This window comes from Globicephala melas, chromosome 1 (genome assembly GCF_963455315.2).
Source record: "Globicephala melas chromosome 1, mGloMel1.2, whole genome shotgun sequence".
Taxonomy (NCBI): domain Eukaryota; kingdom Metazoa; phylum Chordata; class Mammalia; order Artiodactyla; family Delphinidae; genus Globicephala; species Globicephala melas.
Window position 1 is genome coordinate 138,313,693 of NC_083314.1, and position 25,020 is coordinate 138,338,712.

The following is a 25,020-nucleotide window of genomic DNA, read 5'->3' on the forward strand; positions in this document are numbered from 1 at the left end:
AAAAACAATAAAGATAAGAAATAGAAGATCACAGTCCTGTAAATCAGTAGGCATGGAAGGTGCTAGCACTACTGCAGGCTACCACTCTACCCCGGTGTTACATTTTGCCATCTTTCATTCAACACATAGTATTGAGTACGTGTTGTCAAGGCCCATTTTACAGAGGAGGACACTGAGGGTTAGGGAGGTGAGTTAACCTGCTTGAGATCTCACAGTGAATAAGTGGTGGTGTTGGGACTGGAACCCTGGATGCCCAGTGTGACTCTGCCCTTTACTAAGCTACCATACTCTACGACAGGAACAGAATCAGGAAAGGAGGGGTGAAGGTAGGGAGAAGCCAGGTGGGAAAGAGTGATTCAGTGCTAGCAGACTTTGTGTTTTTGCTTTCATAGTCTGGGAACAATTAGGTAGCACACCTCCAACTTTCACTTTGTTGTGGTGGTACTAAATATAAACCATGAGTGATCTTTATCTGTGACCGATACCTATCTATGTGAGCAAAATTCATCATATTGCAAAACTGCCATGGGAATTCCAGACAACATTGCAACTATGGCACGAAGCAGTGTAAAAGCAGGCATGTCACTGCCACAGATGAAACAGCATTGGTCTTCAAGGCACATATATGAAGGGGGTGGGCCCCAAAAGACCACCTGATTCTCCTATTCACTGCTCACCACTTTGGCTTGTGTAAAATAAATACTGGTCAGTGAGCCATCAGGGCTGGAATGTCTACAGAGGCTCTTTCCTGCCATTTCATACAGAGGCAACACACATTCATGTAGTCAGCAAGTATTAATTGAGCACCTACTATGTGCCAGGCTCTGGGGATGCAGCACAAAACAAAACAAAGTCTGCTCTCATAGAGCTTAGCTTCCATTGTGGGGAGAGAGGCAATCAAAAGGAAAGGAATAATATAGAATCTGTCATTGAGAAGAAAAATGAAATGGAGGATTGAGAGTGATTGGGGGTGTTATTTTATGTAAGGTCATCAAGGAAGGCCTTTCTGATAAGGTGACATGTGGGCAGAGGCCTGAGGAAGTGAGAATGAACTCTACAGATATTTGGAGGGAGAGGGAACTGCACGTATAAAGGACGCAAAGCTGGAACGTGCTTGGAAAGTTCCAATAACAGTCAGGAAGCCTCTGAGGCTGGAGCAGAGTTAGAGAGAGGGCGCTAGGAAGCCGGGTTGGAGAGTTAGCCAGAAGACAGTTCACACAGAGCCTTGCGGGCCATGGTGAGGGCCACAGACTGCTCTGTGTGTGATGAGGATCCTGGAAGGAGTGGCACAGAGGAGTAGCAAGGTCTGGGTCAGGTTGATGGAAGGACACCCTGTGTGAAGAATAAAACACAGAGCGCCAGATGGAGGGGAGGATGGAGGATGCCAGGGAGAGAGCTGCTGCGACAATCCAGGGACCAGGTGACCCTGGACAGAGGGTCTGAGTCACAGTAGGTGGAGGCTGACCAAAAAAGAAAAAGAAAGGGGACGGATAGGGAAGGGAGGGAAATAAAGAAAAAGGGTGGGAAGGAGAAAATAAAGATGGAGTGTGAGAGAAAACAATGTGTTTCACAAATCAATCAAGAACTTAGTCATGCATCCTTGAATGCCATCAGCCTCCAGGATGAAAAAAAGGGAAATGGATACCTCCAACGCGCTGTCCTAGGTAGCAGGTCTTCATAGGTCCCGCCTCATCACGTGACAATCGTTTGAGGTAGGAATAATGAGCCTCTATTTCATAGATGGGGAATCTGAGGCCCAGAAAAGTTAAGTAATTTCTCCAAGGCCACACAGCCAATATGGGAGTGCTAGAACCAAAGCTGAGGGATTATGTAAGTGCAAAGCCTGCTCTTTCCAAACCTCATTCTGGCTGGGTGCAGAGAAGTGTACAGACATAGTCCCTGCCCTCAAAAACCTCCCTGAGGTCAGAACTGTTTTAACCCCGATTTTTAGAAATGGGAAAACTAATGCCCAGAGAGGTTAAGTGACTTGCCTAAGTCACAACAGCTGTTAAGTGGCAGAGGCAGGATTCAAACTCTGGTCTAGCTCCAGATATCTTAACTACTACTCTGTATCATTATATAATGTAATTGTTTTGAATATTAGTAAAATATATTTTTAAACCTCATCTACAGCTAGATGGTAGCTAATAAAGGAACCAAATCATCTAAATCCACCAGTACCTCAAGATTTCCTGAACACACACACACACACACACACACACACACGCACACGCACATACACACAATACATTTATTGACATATAATATGGACACACCCATAAAGTGCATGCATATATAACATTCCAAAGTCAACTACTTCCTAAATTAGCCTCTGTTATCTGGGTCTCTGGGGAAGTTAAGTCATTCAGCCAATTATGATGAATTGCCAAAATCACCTTGTCCATTCACAAGAAGTACATGGATGTAGTCTTCAAATTACTTCTTAAAAAGTCAACTGAGGGCTTTCCTGGTGGCGCGGTGGTTGAGAGTCCGCCTGCCGATGTAGGGGACACGGGTTCGTGCCCCGGTCTGGGAAGATCCCACATGCCGCGGAGCAGCTGGGCCCGTGAGCCATGGCCGCTGAGCCTGCGCGTCCGGAGCCTGTGCTCCACAGCGGGAGAGGCCACAACAGTGAGAGGCCCGCGTACCGCAAAAAACAAAAAAAAAGTCAACTGGAAAATTCTGTTAACATTTCCTTGAGACGCTCGGGGAAGAGATGGGAGTTGGAAGGTTGAAATGTCAAATATTCATCCCCTAGCAATGGAGGACTCTGCAAAACACTGATTCCCAATGCCTTGCTTCCTCTCTGTTTGAAATACAGACTCAGCCCTGCTGGTGTGTAATTCAATTCCAAGCATCAGAAGCAAAAAGTCTCCTGTTGAGAGGTGCTATAGTGTAGGGAAATGTGTGGAGGCTAAATTTGTCCTCCGACAGTGCAGAGTTCTAAACCAATATCCAGCTATGTGACCTGAAGCAGGTGACTGGGTTCCCTTAGAAACAAAATAAGGATAATATAATACCCACCTCTAAGCTGTCATGAGGATTATGAAAGATCCCTTAAAGTGTCAAGCACACAGTTGATGCTGATGAAGTGTCAAAGTTCAGTGTCTTGACCTTTTCCCTACAAGGTAGAAAGTCACTAACTTCCAACCAGTAGAACCTATAATTACTATCTTTGGCCACCACAGGAAGGAGTTTAAAAAACAAAAAAAAAGTTAGATGTTTTCACGCAGAAAGGCAGGCGCAGGCATCATTACCACGTTGCTAGGTGTTGTTAAACCACCCACCTAGCCGCAGAGTGGGCAGCAGTTAATGTAATTAGCATAGTGACGAGTGTCCTCTGCAGCAATAAATAGCTCAGCCCTGTAGAACTTGACAGACCTGCTGTTCCCACAAGGCTCCTGGCCCTGTAGGTCCACTTGTGGAGCAGTGTAGTGTAGTTTTGTGGAAAGAGACCAGCTTTACTCAGAAACAGACGTAAATCCTGTCTTTACTAATTCCTAGCTGTGTGACTGAGGGCAAGCCGTGCCACCTCTCTGAGCCTTAGTTTCCCTTATCTATAAAATGGGGTTAATGATATTTTCATAGGGTTGTTAGAGTTATATTTACCATCATTATCATCATCATCACCACCACCATCATCAATATCGCAGAAAACCCCAAGCCAGGCTGAGGCTGAATTGGCAAAAGGGTGCAGGGTTCCAAGAAGACACAAACATTGCTGGTACCTAGAGCTGGAGCAACCCGTTTCTTTTTCTCTGGCTAAATTCAGAGCATGTAGCACTGATCCAAGTGGCTTTAGGGAAACCACTGGAGTTTGGGATACAAAGGATATTGATACCCAGAAAAAAGGGTGGGGGGGAGAGAGAGGAAGTATTCTGATTTGATTAATTATTTAAGATAATATTATAAATAATTACCACAAGTGTTATCAGCAATACTACTGCTTACACAAAACAAACGTCACAGCAATCTGGAAGTTGGTAATAAAATCAGGAAACCAGCTTATAACTTTGGATCTAGCAATTCCGTCCGAATTGACACCCTCAGAAAAGAAGTCAAATGATCCAAAGGTTATTACGTGTATGGATGCATATATTGAGGTTCTTGATAATCATTAAGAATTCACTAATTCATCCAACAGTTGCTAAGTGCCTGCTGGTGCCAGGAATAAAGACCTTGAGTGTGGGGAGATACACACACACAGTTAGGATTCATTGAAATGAAGGCTCTGAAAAGGTCTGTAAAGGAGAGTGAATCAAGAAGGGGGGATCAATAGGGAAAGTACTAAGCAAAACTGAAGCCGAATCCCTGAGGCTGACAAGGGAGAGAACCCCCGTGGATTCTTGGAAACGTGCATATGAAATGGTGTTAAGTGAAAGGAAACAAAGAGAAAAGAAAAATAATTACAGGATTCAGAGAATGTCAGAGCTAGAGAGGACCTCAGCGAACAGCTAGTTCAGCAGTTCACAACCCCTTCCATGGATTTCTTGTGACAAGTGAAGCTCACAGAGCCTAACAATCTAGGCAGAGAAAAATTAAGTTCTGGGTTATAGTAATAAAACTCTTCAGCTGCTAGTTGTCAATCCACTGTTTTCTCCCCTACTTGAGAAAGCTCTTCAGTATACCAGAGAGAATGGTTCCATTTAATGAAATGGAGATTGGGAGTGAACACTGCAGCTGAAAACCAGTGATGTGGCCCAAGCCTTCACGCTATCGGTGGAGAAGCTGAGGCCCCAAGTAACCCTAGCACATACGTCACACTAGCACATACTTCTTGCTCAGCTGGTATCTGTTGAGTGAGTATTGGTGAAGGAAGAGGAAATGAGATGACGTAACCAAGGTTGCCCAAACTATGTGGTTGGCAACGTATCCTGATTAAAACTTGGGCATCGGTAATGAATTCAGACCATGGCACATAGAAGTGCATGCTCATTATGTCTCCTTTCTTTAATCTGCTCAAGTGTAACCTAAGAAATAAAACAACGGCCCAGCCAGCATGGCAGTGTAGAGGGAGTCACAGTAACAGCCTGAAAGGACATGGAGTCCTAGAATCCTCAGGATATGGGTGGTACCAGTGTTCAGACCCCAGTGCTTGAAAGCCACCACTGAGGGCTCCCCATACAGTAGACACTGAAACTGAGCAACTGGGAACAAAGGATCTTTTAACAAGATTGGCCAGGTGCAGAACCGGTAGGGGAAGGTCCTCAACACCTGATCACCTGATCACCAGTGAGGGCTCTTTCCTCTGCCTGGAACACCCCTCCCATGCCAACCTCCTCCTGCAAGAGTCAGTGTTTATATCCTTTATATTGCAGCCCCTCTTCAGAGAGGCTCTTTCAGATCACCCTCTTTAAGAAGTTTCCCACTGTTAATCTAATTTCAAACCAGAAGTGTACAGAGATCTTTCAGGTCCCCAGGCCCAACCACCTCCCGACTCCCCTGTCAGATAACGTTTGCATAGTCTACTAGCTACAGAGTTAGAACCACAGAGTTCCAGGTTATTCCTGGAATTTCATTCATAATACTGATAGCTTATCATGATTTTATATTCATGTGTTTATCATCTATAGACAGCAACTGTAATACTACTAATTACAGTTAATATTTATTGGGCACTTACTGGGTCAGGTACTATTCCAAGTCCTTTATATGTCAATTCATTTAATATTCATAACAAGCCCCTGAATTAGGTTCTATTATGAGCCTTATTTTACAGGTAAGGAAACAGATTTGGAGAGGAATTTGGCCACGTTCATATAGTGGGAAAAGGACAGAGCCAGATAACAGATCCAGGGAACGTGGCTCCAGAAGTTAAGCACTTAACCTCTAGGCCACACAGAAGCGCCGTGAGGGCAGATTCCACACGTCTTTCTCGCCCAACTTCATCCTCAGGACCTTGTATGGTGCCTGGTATGGGTTAGGGGCCTGATAAATATTTGTTGAAAGGAAGGAAGGCAGGAGGGCTGAGGAGAAGGATGTGCTGCTAGCCCTGTCGTGGCCTCGCAGCTAAAGCAGGGCTGGGACCCACTGAGGAGTCCCTGCCTCAACTTGGGAGCAACAGGGGTGCTGGACATAGAGCTGAATGAGACACCGTCCCTGTCCTTGAAGTGGGGGGGGGGGGGCGGGCAGTGCTTCCATGCTCATCTCAAGGTGCCCAGTGTTTCCGATGCGCTCCGATGAGCCCCGGGACCCTTCAGTGAGTTTGGGGCTCTTCCTTACCTACAAAAGGAGGCTCAACTGTAATGCAGCTATTCTGTTCCAGGGCCCCTGTGCTGGTCTTCAGAGCACATCAATGAATAAGACAGAGCCCTCTCTCAAGGAGCTCACAGGCTAGTGAGGGAAGAGGAAGCCTGAAACCAAGGAAAGGAGAAGAAATTAGACTGGCCAGACTGAGAAGAGAGGGAAGGGGGCACGGAGAGGAGACTCACGTCTCTGAATGAATTCTACCTCTGGGAGTCTTTACTTGTTTTGCTCACGGAGCCTGGGACCGGGGCATGGGCTCCTGGTTGAGAACTGCACCTCCCCCTATCTGCATATGTGGACTGCTCCACAATACATGATACTGTGACCCGTGTTACTGGAAGACAAGGTAAGGCTGATAACTAGAGGAATGAGCAATATAACATGCAAGTTGCTTTATTCCACACTGATTTTTCCCAGGATATTAACATTGTGTCCCACCGAGGAGCAGTGGCTGAGCACAAACTACACTAACAGAGTGGAATGTGGTTGCCTCAGAGGCATCCAGTACTCTGGGTACTGGACAGAATGCCCTTTCACCCTCCATCCTCTTGCTGGGCTGTTTGCCTACATACTCCTTGAAAGAGCTTATGGCGTGGTGCGGTCCCATCTTTGAGCGTTTGCCCTCGCCCCCATAGCTTCAGCAGCCTTGCCTTCCTCATGCCTTCCGTCAAGCTGCCTTTGCCAGTTTTAAGGTAAAACCCTACATTTGCTGTAGTATGTGTGTGTGGGTGTGGGTGTATTTATTTAGTCAAAGTTTAACAGATCTTTTTAGCTCTATTACTTTTATTAGGATATTTAGAGTTTTATCTTAGCGGTATGGTTACAATATTGTACAGGTTTTCAGTGGCCTGCCTTAACCCTATTTTTGCAGAAAGTCATGTTATTTTTTATTTATTTATTTATTTATTTTTTCGGTACGTGGGCCTCTCACTGTTGTGGCCTCTCCCGTTGCGGAGCACAGGCTCCGGATGCGCAGGCTCAGCAGCCATGGCTCAGGGGCCCAGCCGCTCCGCGGCATGTGGGATCTTCCCGGACCGGGGCACGAACCCGTGTCCCCTGCATCGGCAGGTGGACTCTCAACAACTGCGCCACCAGGGAAGCCCAGTCATGTTATTTTGAATGTACAACTCTGCAGAACACAGAGTGTTTCAGGAATGTACATGTCACATTACAGCAGAAATGCCTGTATCCGTGTACCAAAGGCTTTCCCATTAGTAATGATGTCATTCCTTCCAGAAGTTCTTGGAAGTAGGCATAAATGGCAACCATCACACTCATTTTCAGATGAGGAAACTGAAGCTCAGAGACGTTAAATGACTTACCCAAAAGGAGATAAGATAGTCTTATCTTATCTGTCCCCATGGGCTAAATGAAAGTCTTCGACTCCAAGTCCATTTACCCAGTTTTCATTGTACCCACACACTTAGCACATTACCTAGCACCTGGTAGGCAATCAATCACTAAGTTATTCCATTTTATGGATTAAAATGCTGTTCCATTTTATGGATAAGAAACTGATGTTCAACAATTAAGAAAATTGCCCAACAGGACAGGAATAAAGATGCAGACGTAGAGAATGGACTTGAGGACAAGGGGCGGGGGAAGGGTAAGCTGGAACAAAGTGAGAGAGTAGCATGGACATATATACACTACCAAATGTAAAATAGATAGCTAGTGGGAAGAAGCCACATGGCACAGGGAGATCAGCTCAGTGCTTTGTGACCACTTAGAGGGGTGGGATAGGGAGGGTGGGAGGGAGGCTCAAGAGGGAGGGGATATGGGGATATATGTATACATATAGCTGATTCACTTTGTTATAGAGCAGAAATTAACACAACATTGTAAAGCAATTATAATCCAATAAAGATGTTAAAAAAAAAAAGAAAGAAAATTGCCCAAGGTCACACTATTGGGAAGAAAATGAGTTGTTATTTGAACCCACGTCTTCCTGATTCCAGAGCCCATACCTTTCCACAATATCAGTGGAAAAACACCTACCACACGTAGAATAAGGGACAAGTTATCTATTTTAACGATTATGTATTTTTTTTTACAGTTGTATCAGTGTTTATGGCAAGTAATACTTCTCATCCATTTACACTGGTAATATATCATCTCCTATAAAAGTACCTTTAAGTTTTAAAAAAGTGAATCTATCTAAAGAAAAATAGTAAGTTGATTTGAGAGAAGTAAGTGGACATAGCAAAATGGAAAAAGTGATGGATAAATGACTGAAACTTGAGAAATACAATTCATAATCTTAACAAAGTCCTTAGTAAAACATTTGCTTTATGCAATTGATTCCCATAAGCTATATCAGCAGATATTTCTAAATTACCTAGAATAGAAAGGAAATTAAAATACGCATGATTCCCTGGCCAGTGTTTTAGGGAATTTAATGTGCTCCTCTTCATTTCAGAGTCTGTGCCAATACTGTTTCTTTGCATGACTCAGAGTTAGTTGGTCTAAGCAGTACTTGCGTTCTCTCAAGAGAGAGGAAACAGTAAAAGAAGGAGGCTTAATATACTTTTTAAAGAGAGTAATGGAAGCTTCAGGTCCTAGTGAATATTCCCAAATGATCCATATGCTTGAATGTTCATGTTTTGCAGAGAAACAAAGCAAGAGGCCCTGGGCCTACTAGAGACAATTAGGTCTCCATCCTATCTTGGCCACTCAGGTAAATGACAGCTGGGGATCTCACTGTCCCCGTGGGCTAAATGAAAGAATTTTGATTTCCATAACTATTTTCCAGCAATGTGAGACACACCCAATCAAGAATGACTATAATTGGCAAAAGCAGCTGTCCATATAACTGAAGAGGCTCTTGCCTACCACAGGCACTGGAGCCTTCCAGGCTTGAGAGTCTGTGATTCCATGATTTAAGTTCCTTGGATTGCAGATGGCCACACAAGTAGTAGTGATATATACATAGGGCCATTAAACAGTCTCTGAATTATGCTCAGAATGTTACACCACAAGCAGCATAAGCCAAGCTGCTGTAAATGCCTACCTGCCCTACTAGGCAATGAATACTTTGGTTACTTAAATGTCCATGTTATTATCACTGTGCTCATTATAACTGTAGATATGGAGTTTGTATTTCTGAAAAATGCATAAAGTGACTTTGTAATCTATTGAACACAATTTAAACTATCACTGGTAAATATTCTTTTTCTCACTTTATTGTGATTTACTTTTTTTTAACTAAGAAAGCAATAAATGCTGACTGTAGATTACTGTACAGTGACTATTCACTCCCTCCTTCTAAACCTCTATCACTTCCCAGCTCCACTGATATTGGACTTGGCCATGTGACTTGCTTCAGCTAATAGAATGTGGGCCAAAATGACAACAGAGCAGTTCCAAGCCCAGGCCTTCAGAAGCTTCCCATGTTTCCCTTTGTCCCCACCTCTGCCATGAAAAGAACAGAGCCCTGGCAGATTCTGCTTCTCCAGGGTGGGTTCTAGAATGAGGCACATGGAGCAGACCTGAATTTGACCCTCGGCCCTATTTCTCCAGGTTGCACCTGAGCACACACAACACAGCACTTCTATACACAGTTCCAAGAAAAGCCATCATCACTACTTAGAAAACTGCAGGGGAGGCAGATGCAGTGGGGAGGAAAGAAGACCAAGCAGGGCCTTGAAAGGCCATGCCACCTCAGCTGACTGCAGACCCATAAGCAGAAAATAAATGACTGAGCATTGCACAGCACTCAGATGTTACTGTGGTTTCTTTTACCACAAAAGCTGATTAATCCACCTACTGTGATCAGTAAAAATGTACAGAAATCATTTACTTTTAAAAGTAAATCAAATCTCTCTAATCCTACCCCCAAGTAAGATAGCTGATAATAACTATTCAATATAACTTTCTACTCCTTTCTCTGGGTTTTTCAAGGATTAAATGAGCAAATGCACGTAAAAAGCACTTAGCACAGAATCGGCATATGATGTAAGCATTCCTTAAACATTAGCTGTTTTTATTAATATCCTCATGCAAACAAATATGCTCAGATATAGGTTTTCTAAATTTATGCAAACATGACACCAAGCTATACAATTCACTGGGCAAATTGCGTTCTTCACCTAACGCTATACCATGGGCTTTTCTCAGGTCAACACACTTTTTTAAGGGCAATTAATTCATTTTTTTTAAATGGCCACATGACATTCCATGGTTTGAATATCCCATAATGTTTTATACCTATTTCCATTTTATAGATACAGAAGCAGAGATTCCGAGAGCTGAGAAGGTAATCTGTCAAAACATTGGCTGCCCCTCCCTGTCAGCCCGTGACACACTCTGGTCAATCAAAGGAGAGTAGAAATGACTGCGGGCAAAGCTTGAAGAACTATCCCCTGGTGTCACCTCTCTCTCTTCCCTGTGACGCACACCAGCAATATCTCAGATGGGGGTCACTTCTTCACCCAGAGTCTCAGGGTAAAGAGCTAAGCCCTAAATCGGGATGGAAATGTAACATGCGCATGAATTAAACTCATGTCGTTTTAAGCCTCTGAGATTTGGGAGGTGGTTTGTCACTGCAACATAACTGAGAGAATGTTAATACAGTGTTTCAAGACTTTCAAATGTCTGGGCGTTCGTTGTCACTGGTTTGGCCAAGCACTAACACACTAGTCAATCAAGATGTGGGTTGACAGAATAATGAGAAACAATTTCCTCCCTAACTAGGCAAAGGACAGGAGAGCATCACAGAAAAGAGAGGTCTAAGGATGCAGACCAGGAGGTGGAGGACCATCTTTTGCGTGTGGAAAGCCTCTTAGGAGGGCAGGATCATGAGGACTTGGACCCAGTGTCTCCAAGTTGCAAACAACATACACACGAACTCGCGACCTGGCGCTAAAGTCAATAGTTCCAGGAAAAGCCATCATCAGTACTTAGATACTGCGGGGGAGGCAGGCACCACGGAGAGGAAGTAGGCTGAATGGAACCAGAGGAAAGCTAATTCTAACATCACTGTGTATCAGCTCTGGACCTCAGTTTGCTCAGATGACTGTTCTGAAGATCCGATGAGGCCCAGCAGGTACAATCACAACTAAGAAGAAAATACACTTTGATTTTTTTAATTCCAAGTGCAATACGTGTTTACTGTAGAAAGTTTTAAAACAAACAGAGAAGCATAAGGAGGAAAAAAGAAATTACCCAAATATCACAACTGTTGACATCTTGATGATTAATCAGCCATATTTCCTCCTAGGTAAATTCATACACGTATAGTAAAAGGCTTTCTGTATGCATTTATTAAGTATATGCCTCATACTTATATATTATATAAGTTCCTCTTCTCATGCTCATCCTCTCCATTCTTCCTTTCCAGCTTACCTTCTGGTTCCTCCAAACACACCCCATATTCAAGCCCCACATCCAAGCCCTTGTACATGAATTCCCTATTCCTAGAGCACTCTCTCTCCAGTCTCCTCTTCTTTTGGCTACTCCTACTCATCCTTGGGGGTCTCAATTTATTCATCACCTTAATAGAGGACAATTCTCTGACTGCCACCCTTGTCAGATGTCCCTTCCACGTGCGTCCAGAACACCCTGTCCTTCTTTCTCACAGCATTATCATGCTCGACTAGTCTTGCCCCTTTATCTCTATTTTCCTTGCTATACCCCAACTTGTGGGCAGGTACCATAGCTTTTGTTCACCAATGCTTCCCAGTGGCTGCCTTATAGTGAATTCTCAAAAATTGTTGAGTAAATGAATAACGTTTAACAATATGTGCTACCTATATTTCTCCTGAAATCCTCAAAGCACCTGGCATTTCTCTATAAATATCCACCCAAAGATTAAATATAAAAGAGGATGTAAGACATTGCAACATGTCTCATGAAGTTTATAAATTAGTTGGGAAGAAACCATGAGCACAAGGAAGCATCAGTGTGTAATTAAGCGCTACGTCTTTCACTTCTGCCTGCTCCACTAAGTCTCTTCTAACAGGAAAGGGCAGAACAAAATCCCTAACTTCAGTTCCATATTTCTTCTCTCTTCCAGGGCATCTTGCAGCACCAGTTGGAAGAAGAAGACACTAGCAGCTTTAACATATATACTCCAAAATCTTGGTGTTTCAACAGTAAAGTTGATTTCTCATTCAGGCAAAATCCAGTGCAAATAATCCTGGCCAGTGGGCAATTAATCTTCCACGTGGTCATTCAAAGATCCAGGCTCCTTCCACCTGTGGCTCTGCCCTTCTCTATGTCCCTGAAGATGGCGAGAGAGGGTTTTATGAGCCAGACCTGTAAGTGGCACACATCACATTAACCCCCTTTGCACTGGTTAAAACTCAGCCACGTGGCCACACCTAATTACAAAGGAGGCTGGAAAATGTAGTTAAGCAGTATGCTCAGGAGGAAAGGAAAAGGAGTTTGGGGAACACTTTGTAGTTCTTCTGCCCCAAATGGTAAGGGAGTATCTAGTCTTAAGTGATCCCAAGTACAGGTAGTTTTGACTTATGGACACTAAAAACACTTTTTTTTTTTTTGGCCACGCTGTGCAGCTTGCGGGCCCTTAGTTCCCCGACGAGGGATTGAACCCGGGCCCTCTGCAGTGAAAGCACTAACCACTGGACTGCCAGGGGATTCCCAACAATTGTTTTGATCGAAGAATGTTCACCTAACTAACATTGGATGTGAGAAAATATCATCTTAGGTTTTCAAATTTTGAGAGGAAAAAAAAATGTCAGTTCTAGAATTGAGAAAAAAAAGCCACTAATATTGGTGACCACTCCCAGAAAAATTCTAAAAGAGAATATTTTAAAAGGTTTTTATGAACTTTGAAAACAAAGGATAACTTGAATACTGCAAGTTACTATGGGCTCATTAGGAATTATCATAAACTAACCCAGTATAGTGGCTGGCACATAGTAAGTGGTAAATATGTATTGAATGGATGAATTTCCATTCTACTTTTAAGGCAATTATCACATTGATAAATAACTATAACTTCAGAAAGTTCTTCCTTAAAGATAGCCGAGTTTTCCTCTCTAACTTCTAGTCATTACCCTTGCTCTGACCTCAAAACCTGCAAAATAAGTGAACTCCCCCATGTGATAGCTGCACAACTATTTGGAGACTTCTCTACATGGTCTCACGGTCCTTTATTTTTCCCCTTGGGTAAATATTCCCAGTTCCTTCAATTCTTCTCCACGGGTCATAGTTTCTGGCTTCTCACCATTCGGCTGACCTTCTCTGAGATCTCTCTGACTGATCAAAATTGCTTCCCACAGTTTCACGTCCGTAATATTCCCAGTGAGGTCCTATCGGCAGCATTCAGTAGACATCACTCCCCAGCTCTGAGGAATCGCTAGAAGCACTTAAGTAGTGAAGATGCTGTCAAAGGGAATCCTACATTGGGAAAAGGGCAGAACTTGGAAGGTGGCTTCTAAAGGGCCCTTGTTACTTTATGATCCCTTAAGTTTTGCAGATGTTCTGAGTGCTGAAAAGACATCACCGTAAGGGGGATGGTGTATACAAAAGCGGGCCCATCTCAGTCATCTGTTCTCTCTTCTCAGAATGAATTTGTCTACAGGATGCAAACACTGCCCGCCTTTGCCAGGGACCCGTGGGTAAGTATAATACAGGGTGAAACATGAGGAAACCCATTGTGGCCTCATGTCTGCCACGCCCTCCAATCTAGCCTATATCAGCTATCAAGTGGGCATGCAATCCACATTCATCTGATTCCTGTATCTAACTTTCAGCTGGTTCTGAACTCAGAAGGGAACGAAAGAGGATGTGATTTATCACCCTCCTGAAATCCCAACTGCTATAAAGAAAAAACACAGAGACTTATGAAAAGGCATAAGAGAGGAACCTAATTTAGATGGGGGTGGGTACAGGGGTCTAATATAAAAGAAAGCCTCTTTAAGTGTCATTTAAGCTAACCTCTAAAGAAATAAAAATTGACCAAGGAACAGGCAAGAGGTAGGAGGGCTCATATAAGGGTTCTTAGGCAAGAAACAGTCTGTCTTGTTTGAGGAACTGAAGAAGTCCAGTGTGGGAGTCATTAGGACTGGTCGCCAAAGATTTGCATCTGTCTGCCTTCCAGACAAATAGGATGGCATTTCCTGGTCAACTTGTGGCTGGGTGGGGCCATTAGACTAGTTTTAGCCAATGAATTGTAAGAAGTGACATGTGACATTCTCCCACAAATGTGCCTAATTGCCTGGCTAGAGCCCTTCAAAGCTCCCTTTCCCTTTACCATGAGGTCTGTAATGCTCCTGAAAGTGCGTACTCCATCAGACTGGATCCCAGGGGAAGCCAAAGTGATCAGACTGCCTGACAACTTTTGATGGACATGGAGCAGAAGCGAGAAATAAAACTTTTTTGTCTTAAGACACTGAGATCTGGAGTTGCTTTTTTACTGGAACATAACCTAGGCTATCCTGACTGATACAACCATAGCCAGTGTGGCTGCAGAATAGTGAGGAGAGAAGTACTAGTAATTTCAGGCTGGTGAGGTAGGATAACCCAGGTCATGTGAGATCTTATAGGCAAAGTAAAGAATTTGGGTTTTATCCCAAGTCCAACATGATATGCTTAGGGAAGGTTCAGCCGGGGAATTTGTTAGAAGTTTTATGTATTAAAACAAGTTACTGTTGCTATTTGACTATTAAAACACCCTCTTTAATTCTGCTATAGAAAAGACTATTTTTAAGAAACTCATCAATAAGCATTTATTTGAGTACCTTCTATCCTTCCATGTACCAGGCACTGCATTAAGCATTGTAAATATAAAAATGAGTAAGACACAATTCCTGGATTTGGAGTCAGGGTGTAAGAAGACATTTACAAGAACACGTGATGTACATTCTCAGCTTCGGGTCTGTACCCAGTGTGATGGGAGCCAAAGAAGATAATAACTACTTGAGGGTGAGAGATGGGGTAACAGCAAGCTTCAGAGGGAGCAATTATTTGAGCAGGGTCTTGAAGGGTGAGTAGGAGTTAGCCAGGTGGCATTTTGATTAAGGATGAAAATAAATGGAAAACCAGGAAAATGTCAGAGGTATGGAAGATGTTTAGGGTAGCTGAGACTCATAGGAATGGGAGGAATGTGTAATGTAGGGTGTGGTAAACTGTATTACTATTTGCAAATACTTGCTGCCGCTCCCCCTGACAACAGGCTTGGCCACGTGAACTGCTTTCAGTAGAAGCTTTAAGCACCATGTTCTTTGCTGTCTGCCATAGCAATCAGCAATGCTTCAGAAAAGGTCCCAGAGCAAAGACGATGTGTCTGAAGCAGAGACACAAGCAACCCGTAATGGGCATGAAGCATGAGTGAGAAATAATTCCATGGTTGTCATTCAGTAAGATTTTTGGATCACTACCAGAGCATAACCTGGCCTATACAGCAGTGTGCATTTCCAGCTCTTAACTTCCAAGTGCATAGTAGGACTGCACTTTCCTGAACCTTTTAAGTAAGACGTGGTCATATGACTAGTTTTTGATCAATACTATGTAAACATAAGTAACATGTCATTTCATGGAGGAAGCTTTTAAAGCCAATTCGGGGGCTTCCCTGGTGGCACAGTGGTTAAGAATCTGCCTACCAATGCAGGGGACACGGGTTCGAGCCCTGGTCCGGGAAGATCCCACATGCCGCAGAGCAGCTAAGCCTGTGCGCCACAACTACTGAGCCCGTGCGCCATAACTACTGAAGCCCACGTGCCTAGAACCCATGCTCCACAACAAGAGAAGCCACCACGATGAGAAACCCACGTACCACAACAAAGATTGGACCCCACTCACCGCAACCAGAGAAAAGCCCATGTGCAGCAACAAAGACACAATGCAGGGCTTCCCTGGTGGCACAGTGGTTGAGAGTCCGCCTGCCGATGCAGGGGACACGGGTTCATGCTCCGGTCCGGGAAGATCCCACATGCCGCGGAGTGGCTGGGCCCATGAGCCATGGCCGCTGAGCCTGCGCGTCCAGCGCCTGTGCTTCACAACAGGAGAGGCCGCAACAGTGAGAGGCCCGCGTACCACAAAAAAAAAAAAAAAAAAAGACACAATGCAGCCAAAACAAATAAAATAAAATAAAATAATTTATTTTTTTAAAAAAGCCAGTATGAATTCACCATGCTTTCTTTTCCCTGTCAAGGTGATTGTGATGATTGCAGAAGCACACATATTTCAAGATGAAACCTTCTTCAGACTCTGTCTTTGAGTGAGCATATTGAGAAAAGCCCCTCTGACCTTGAACATGTAGTATAAGCAAGAAGTAAAGGTTTTTTGTTAAGCCACTGAGATATTAGGATTGTTCTGGTGGCAAACCTAGCCTATCCTGACGGATATAAAAACTGGCACCTAGACACGGGGTAATGTAATAACAACAATAATCAAAGTAAACATTTGTTTAGAGGGCAGTAACTAAGAACACTGTTATCAGAAGGTTAAAGGATGGTGATCTATTTGGTGAACATATCACTGTGATAATTTAGAAGACATATCATGAACCTAATGAACTAAGGCAAGAGATTGTGAAACAAAATATTAGTAGCATGTGTTGATGGCTGTTGGATGCATTTAGAAACTTATTACAAAAACGAGATGAGGGCTTCCCTGGTGGCACAGTGGTTGAGAATCCGCCTGCCAATGCAGGGGACACGGGTTCGAGCCCTGTTCTGGGAAGATCCCACATGCCGCGGAGTAACTAAGCCCGTGCGCCACAACTACTGAGCCTGTGCTCTAGAGCTCGTGAGCCACAACTACTGAGCCCGTGTGCCACAACTACTGAAGCCCGCGTGCCTAGAGCCCATGCTCTGCAACAAGAGAAGCTACAGCAATGAGAAGCCCATGCACCACAACGAAGAGTAGCCCTCGCTCTCCACAACTAGAGAAAGCCGGCACCCAGCAATGAAGACCCAACACAGCCAAAAATAAATAAAATAAATAAATTTATATTAAAAAAAAAGAGATGAGCTCAGAGAAGATTTGGCCAGTTTGCAAGCAGGAATGAAAGAGACTAGGGACAATCTATAAATTCAGAGTAATGGAGGGATAGAGGAGGCTATTGTTTCTCAATCTCAACTAGTAAAATTAAGGAAGATTTTCAGCAAGAAACGGCTAGTTAAAATCAGCCCTGAAGTATGGCTCAAGTCAAAGGTATGGCCTCAAACCTATTGTTAAAACCTCTGGATAAATTAAGATGTTACCGAGCATATGCTTTCAATTAGAGAAAAGGGAAAAGGGAGGAAATGGGAGGAAAAGTATGACTCTCCCACCTAAGCCCAATAAGCGCAAAGCACTCAAAGCCAAGTCAGGAGAGAGATAGAGAGACAGCAAGACAAAGAAACAGAGAGAGACAGAGAGAATATGAAAATGAGATGAATGAGAGAGATATTAGCAGGCAGGAGAGCAAGAAAGCAAAGAAACATGGCAAACAATGGAGGCATGTCTAGAAAATAATTGCCTGTGGCTGTTGACACATGGAACGCCTGGAATCAAACAGATAAGAAACCTACATTTTGGGAAGAGTTGCACTGACAAAAGAACATCAGCCTGGATTAAAGGAGACTGTATTTGAGACTTAATATCACTCTGTTCCCCCAACACCACCCCTATTTTTAAAGGCTGGTTTGAAAACCTATTACCTATGCCTGCTTTAGATGTACAGAAGGAAGACTCTCTCAGAGGTCAAGGCCAGGGGTCACAGAAAACAATGGCTAGGGCAGCTACACTTAGGGAGCAGAATCCACATCTAATCAGGGTGTTGGGTAGGGGTGTCCCCCACATGTCTGCTCTGGATTAATGTCCACTGTGGGGTCCCATTCCTCCACTTTCCGATCAGTGTGTCCATTGCAGTTATCCCATCTCTGTCCCACTGCTACATACTGAGAGTATGCCGGGCAGATATCTTGCCTTTGGATGAAGAGTCACATCTGGAGCTGATAGAGAGTCTACTGCGCATCACCCGCTCCCTGGAAAATGAGCTTGATATACCGTGACTAGGTGGGTCTTTAGGGTCATCCCCCTTGAGGAGAGAGTGGAATTCTGCCTGTGGGAGGACAGTAAGCCAAACATTTGGTGAACAGAAAGGGAGACTGTTCGAGTCATTAGTGTTGTTTCCCAAATATTCCTGGCTCTCTCCCTTTGAGACACTTGGCAGGATTACAGAGCTTTAAAGTTAGGCATGGCCACGTAACTTGCTCTGGCCAAGGATGCATGAGCGGGAGGACAGTGTGTCACTTCCAGGTGGATGCTCTGAGAGCCACTGAATGAGTTGCCGCCTTCCCTCTACCCAGCCTAGACCGTAAGGAGAAGCATGCAACAAGATGAAGCCTTCTTCAGCCCAAATCCATGGGGAATGGAACTCCCCTGCAGACCCACAGCGGGGACATGGCATGAGCAAGAAATAAACTTCCCTGCGTTAAGCCACTGAAATGGTAGTGCTGTTTGTTAAGGCAGCATAGCCCAGCCTTTCCTGATACTAGGAGTGAAGGATGGGGCTGGACAGCAGGAGCTAGGTTGTGAAAGGCGCCCTCTCCCCCGCAAAGGCATCCGAACCCTCTCCTGGTTGTGAGGGGAAGCCAATGAAGGCTTCCAAGCAAGGGCGTTAACATGAAAAGATCTGTTATTTTTTGGATGAAATATGCTATTTCTCAACATAAGGAGAAAATCAGCCTACTAAACCACATAAGGCAGAGTGGAACACACAGAACACTTAGGCAAAAGATATATATTTATGTAAAGTCCTAAGTTTTGAAGTTTCTAAATACAGGAGCTCTGAAAGGAGGCTTTGAAAGGAGCTACAGAGAATCGGGCAAGACAATTTCTTCCATCCCACCATCCAAGGGCCGTTTCCTCTGCAGACAACCAATACTTTACAAGAGTCTCCCTCAGCAGAGAAGATATAAAAAGGGAATGTAACACACACCTGACGTCTACTTCCAGTTGCCTGTGTGACCTAAGCAGGATACTTAACCTCTCTGGGCCTAGTTCCTCATATACTAAATCCAGATAATACTATATGTAGCCCAAGACAGTTGTAGGGAAAACTATATAAATTGCTCTGGTGAATGCCGGGCTGATGGTAGGTGTTTAATACATGACATTCAATCTTATTACTGTTATCATTAAAATTATTTTAAAAACACCAGCTCCCTGATTACAGAAGAAAACGATTCAGGGCAACAATATAGAGCAGAATGTTCCCTCCTTGAGGAAAGTAACCGGCTCGTGTCATCACTGTACCCTTACCCCCACCCAGTTCAGTGCCTGGCTCCCAGTAGCTACTGTTTTCCCCTGCTGCACAAGGCAATGAGAGGCAAGTGTTGGAGTAAAGGAAAGCTGTCAAGATTTCCCTGACACCAGCTGCTGTCGGGCTGTTGGATCTGAACTCTCAAAGCCACAAATACCTTAAAGCTCTGGGCTATGAACCCAAGGCTGAATTCCCCCAAGCTCAGAAGCTGAAAAGCCAGAATTAGAACCTAGGAACATAAGCTGCTGCAGGTCCAACTTCAAGCCCCAGTCCTGGAGAAAACCCTAGAAGGAACCGACTTCTGACCCTTTCCTCCCTCATCCTCCTGCCCTAACTGCTCCTCGCAGCATCAGTCCACCTGGTCCTGCCAAGTCACACTCTTACATCCTGGCATTCCATCGACGCTCTGGGAAACTCCGAAGAAGGGCAGAGAAGGGGGCTGATGGAGACCACCTCCTAGCCCTGGAGGCGATGACTCTATGCTAACTCAGCCCAGTAAGGTGGGTCTCACCAGCCCCACCTGCAGATGAGGGAACTGAAGCTCAAAGAAGTTCTCTGATTTGCTCACTTCACAACGTGGCAGCGCTGGCCACGAGAGAACCCACGATTCCCGACTTCGCTATTCTTCCCACCATACACTTTTGTCCCTAAGGGGTGAGGGGTTGGGGGAGAATAAAATAACAACCACAGAAAAGGAACCACTTACATGGGTCTAGCGCTTCCTAGAGGCTACACAGGATATGGGCCCACCGGCCGGCCGGGAGCGGAGAAATTTTAAATCTTGATTCTACTCCTGACTCGCTGTGTGACTTTTGGCAAGTGTCTGCTGCTCTCGGACTAGTTTTCCCGGAAGCAAATCAGGACGGGAGGAGTGGGGTGTGTGTGTGTGTGTGTGTGTGTGTGTGTGTGTGTGTTCGTGTGTACGTGGGATGTGTGGTGTGTCTATGCATCTTGTGCGGGGGCGGGGAGTAGGCGATCACCGGGTTCCCCGAGTTTCGGATTCCCTAAACGCTCGTTCCCAACTAGACACCGAGCTGCCCGCTAATTCCACCTCCTGTAAGAAACCTCCTCTCCGAGGCAAAGCTGTGAACCCCCGCACCCTTTCTCCCACGGTCAGGAGGGTGAGGTGGGGTGCGGCGGGGACTTAGCTGAACACCAGGTTTCAAGCAATGCAAATCACTCGGCTTCCAGGTGCAGCCGGACAGTCGCTCTTGAACTTGATCAGGAGACAAACTTCAGAGCGTTCTCAACGTGGGGGGCCGACTCGCAAGAACCGCCCCTAAACTTAAAAACCCACTTTCACTCGTCCCCACAGGAGACTTAACAGAGCCACCTTAAGGGCGGTGCTCCCGCCCCCCCGGAAGTGCGGGGGGGGGACCGGGACCCGGGCGCTCTGCCGGCCCGCCCCTCGCGGCGGCGAAATGACATCGAGCCCTGAAGTGGGGAAATACCACCCGCCCCGCGCCCTCAGCCCCAGACACCTGGCCCGGTTCCCCCGCCTTCTGGGTCCCGCATCCCCTGCCTTCCCGCCCCGAGCCCTGAACTTCAGCCCGCTTCCTTCAGAGGCTGCGAGCGCCCGAGTCCGCCCGTCTCGCGGCAGCCACCGTCACTAGGCAGTCAAACTCCAAGACGTCAGCCCACAATGCACCGGGCGGGCCGGGAAAGACGCGCCGGGGAGGGGAGAAGGAAGACAGGGGCTCAAGTCGCGTGGAGGGGGAGGCGGGGGGGAGGAGGAGAAAGAAGGGCCCAACTGTAGGAGGGCAACAGAGCATTACCTCATCCCGTGAGCCTCCGCGGGTCCAGAGAAGAATCTTCTAGGGTGGGGTCTCCATGGCGACGGGTGGGCCCGCCCTCCTGAGAGCGACGCGAGCCAATGGGAAGGCCTTGGGGTGACATCATGGGCTATTTTTAGGGGTTGACTGGTAGCAGATAAGTGTTGAGCTCGGGCTGGATAAGGGCTCAGAGTTGCACTGAGTGTGGCTGAAGCTGTGAGGCGGGAGTGGAGGTACGCGGCCGCAGGCAGGCAGACAGGCACAGTCAGCTGGGAAGGACTGCAAATCTTATTTCCTTTTCCATTTTCTCTCCAACGGCCCGGAGCTAGTGCTTGTGGTTCCCGGGCTGGTGTTCTGGGGAGCGCCGGGAGAGCCCCTTCTCCAGCCGCCCCCAGGCGGAGAGAGCCCAGCTGCGCTAGCGCTGCTGACAGCGTGGAGAGCGGCCACTGTCCGCCCGGGGAAGTCAGGAGAACGGCTGCAGCGGCAAGAAGTTTCCCAGCCAGGAGGACAGGAGACAAGTGGCCGCCGGGTCCCGGAGCGAACTTTTGCAAAGCTTTCCTTTGCAAAGGAAGCTGCCGCGGCGGCGGTAGAGAAAAGGAGGCGGCAGAGACAGGAGGACGTGCGCTCCGCTTCGCTCGAACCCGTTGCTGAACTTGGGCGAGCGCGAGCCGCGGCTGCCGGGCGCCCCCTCCCCCTCGCAGCGGAGGAGGGGACAGTCTTCGGAGTCGGGGCGGCGGAGACCCGCCGCCGGCCGGCCACCGCGGGGTCCGCGCTACCTGCTGCCGCCGGGAAGCGAGTTCGTCCGCGGGCTCCGAGGAACCTCTGGGCCCGAGAGAGCTCCGGGAGTGACCGCGACTTTTCAAAGCCGGGCGGCGCGCGCGAGCGGACAAGTAAGAGTGCGGGCGGCGTCTTAACCCTGCGATCCCCCGGAGCGAGCCGGTGAGGAGGGCGCCGGGGGAGGCCAGCCGGCGGGGGCGCGCGCTCTTCCAGAAACTTTCCTTGCTCAAGGCCCGGGGAGGCGCGGGTGTCCCCCGCTTGCCAGCGCGCTGTTACGGCCCCGAAACTTCTGCGCGCAGCCCAAACTAACCCCACGTGAAGTGACAGACTGTTCTATGACTGCAAAGATGGAAACGACCTTCTACGACGATGCCCTCAACGCCTCGTTCCTCCAGTCCGAGAGCGGCGCCTACGGCTACAGTAACCCCAAGATCCTGAAGCAGAGCATGACCCTGAACCTGGCCGACCCCGTGGGCAGCCTGAAGCCGCACCTCCGGGCCAAGAACTCCGACCTCCTCACCTCGCCCGACGTGGGGCTGCTCAAGCTGGCGTCGCCCGAGCTGGAGCGCCTGATAATCCAGTCCAGCAACGGGCACATCACCACCACGCCGACCCCCACCCAGTTCCTGTGTCCCAAGAACGTGACGGACGAGCAGGAGGGCTTCGCCGAGGGCTTCGTGCGCGCCCTGGCCGAACTGCACAGCCAGAACACGCTGCCCAGCGTCACGTCGGCGGCGCAGCCGGTCAGCGGGGCGGGCCTGGTGGCCCCGGCCGTGGCCTCGGTGGCGGGCGGCGGCGGTGGCGGCGGCGGCGGCGGCGGCTTCGGCGCCAGCCTGCACAGCGAGCCGCCGGTCTACGCCAACCTCAGCAACTTCAACCCGGGCGCGCTGAGCGGTGGCGGCGGCGGCGGCGGGGCGCCCTCCTACGGCGCGGCCGGCCTGGCCTTTCCCGCGCAGCCTCAGCAGCAGCAGCCGCCGCCGCCGCCGCCGCCGCCGCCGCACCACCTGCCCCAGCAGATCCCCGTGCAGCACCCGCGGCTGCAGGCCCTGAAGGAGGAGCCGCAGACGGTCCCCGAGATGCCCGGGGAAACGCCGCCCCTGTCCCCCATCGACATGGAGTCCCAGGAGCGGATCAAGGCGGAGAGGAAGCGCATGAGGAACCGCATCGCTGCCTCCAAGTGCCGGAAAAGGAAGCTGGAGAGGATCGCCCGGCTGGAGGAAAAAGTGAAAACCTTGAAAGCGCAGAACTCGGAGCTGGCGTCCACGGCCAACATGCTCAGGGAACAGGTGGCCCAGCTTAAGCAGAAAGTCATGAACCACGTTAACAGTGGGTGCCAACTCATGCTAACGCAGCAGTTGCAAACGTTTTGAGGCGAGACTGTCGGGGGCTGAGGGGCAACGGAGAACAAATAACCCAGAGAGGGACAGACTTGAGAACTTGACAAGTTGCGAGAGAGGGAGAAAGAGAGAAAAAAGAAGTGTCCGAGAACTAAAGCCAAGGGTTTCCAAGTTGGACTGGGTTGCGTCCTGACGGCGCCCCCAGTGTGCACGAGAGAGAAGGACTTGGCGCGCCCTCCCTTTGGCAGGGAGCCAGGGAGCGGCCGCCCGCGGGCTGCCCCGCTTTACGGTCGGGCTGTCCCCGCGCAAACAGAACGTTAGACTTTTCTTTAACATTGACCAAGAACTGCATGGACCTAACATTCGATCTCATTCAGTATTAAAGGGGGGAGGGAGGGGTCGCAAACTCCAATAGAGACTGTAGATTGCTTCTGTAGTGCTCCTTAAGAACACAAAGGGGGTGGGGGGGGGGAGGCGGGAGGGAGGTTTGCGAGAGCGAGGCCCAGTCTGCAGATGAACTCCTTCTGGACTGCCTTCCATAACTGTGTATGTACATGTATATATTTTTTAATTTGTTGAAAGCTGATTACTGTCAATAAACAGCTTCACGCCTTTGTAAGTTATTTCATGTTTGTTTGTTTGGGTGTCCTGCCCAGCGTTGTTTGTAAATAAGAGATTTGGAGCACTCTGAGTTTACCATTTGTAATAAAGTATATAATTTTTTTATGTTTTGTTTCTGAAAATTCCAGAAAGGATATTTAAGAAAATACAATAAAATATTGAAAAAGTGACCCCTCCCCCAACCTCTTTTCTGCATTACCTGTAGATTACTTTGCCAGGTGGAGCTGAAAGAGTTAAGAGTGTCCATTAAAATCACTATCAGTGCTTCTTACTATCAAGCAGTGAAAACTGTTACCTACTGGAGTTAAGAGATAACTGTAGCTGATTCCCTCATCGAGTTATACTCTTTCCTCCCCAACAAGCTATACAGAGTGGCTTACAAAGGATAATGTGGCATTTCAGGAGGCTGAGGGAAGGGAGGTTGTGGTGGAGAGGGGCAGCTCCCTGGGAAGTCAAACGTTTTAAAGTTTGGATCATATCAAGTGGCATGTGCTGTGACCATTTATAATGTTAGTAGAAATTTTAACAATAGATGCTTATTCTCAAAGCAGGAACAGTGGCAGATTTTTACAAAAGATGTATCCTTCCAATTTGGAATCTTTATTTTAACAATTCCTAGATAAAAGAGACGGTCTTTGCATATGAATATTTATAACAGCATTCTTGTCACAATAAACGTATTCAAATACCAATAACAGATCTTGAATTCCTTTCCCTTTACTACTTTTTTTCTTCCCAAGCTCTGTTCTGAAGCATTGCTTTTCAGTTGCTGGGGTTAACATTACTGCCATCTGAAGTTATTTGGTAGTTAAGAAGCAAAGAATTTATGAAAAGTCAACACAGAAATTGCAGTCTGGATGAAACATTCTCCCAGCTTCATTCATCCTCCTTCGCCTTCTCTCTCTCTCTCTCTCTCTGTCTGTGTCTCTCTCCTCTTTCGCTTTCCACACACCCCCTCCCTATGCCTAGACAAATTACCAGTATAGCAGTTTATCATTTCGGATTCTTCTATAGTTTCTTAATTTGTCTCTAAAATAATCAGCCTTGTTTA

The 25,020-nt window shown here is 46.9% G+C and overlaps 1 protein-coding gene across 1 annotated transcript; it reads left to right on the plus strand.

Moving 5' to 3' along the window:
- The first annotated feature begins 21,387 nt into the window (after positions 1–21,387).
- JUN (Jun proto-oncogene, AP-1 transcription factor subunit) lies at positions 21,388–24,139 on the plus strand. Its single transcript, XM_030870311.3, has one exon. The coding sequence runs from the start codon at positions 22,347–22,349 to the stop codon at positions 23,379–23,381; it is 1,035 nt and encodes a 344-aa protein (XP_030726171.1). The 5' UTR covers positions 21,388–22,346; the 3' UTR covers positions 23,382–24,139.
- The last annotated feature ends 881 nt before the right edge of the window (positions 24,140–25,020 follow it).

Coding starts and splice junctions, on each gene's coding strand:
- JUN (XM_030870311.3), top strand. CDS start 22,347: ATGACTGCAAAGATGGAAACGACCTTCTACGACGATGCCCTCAACGCC.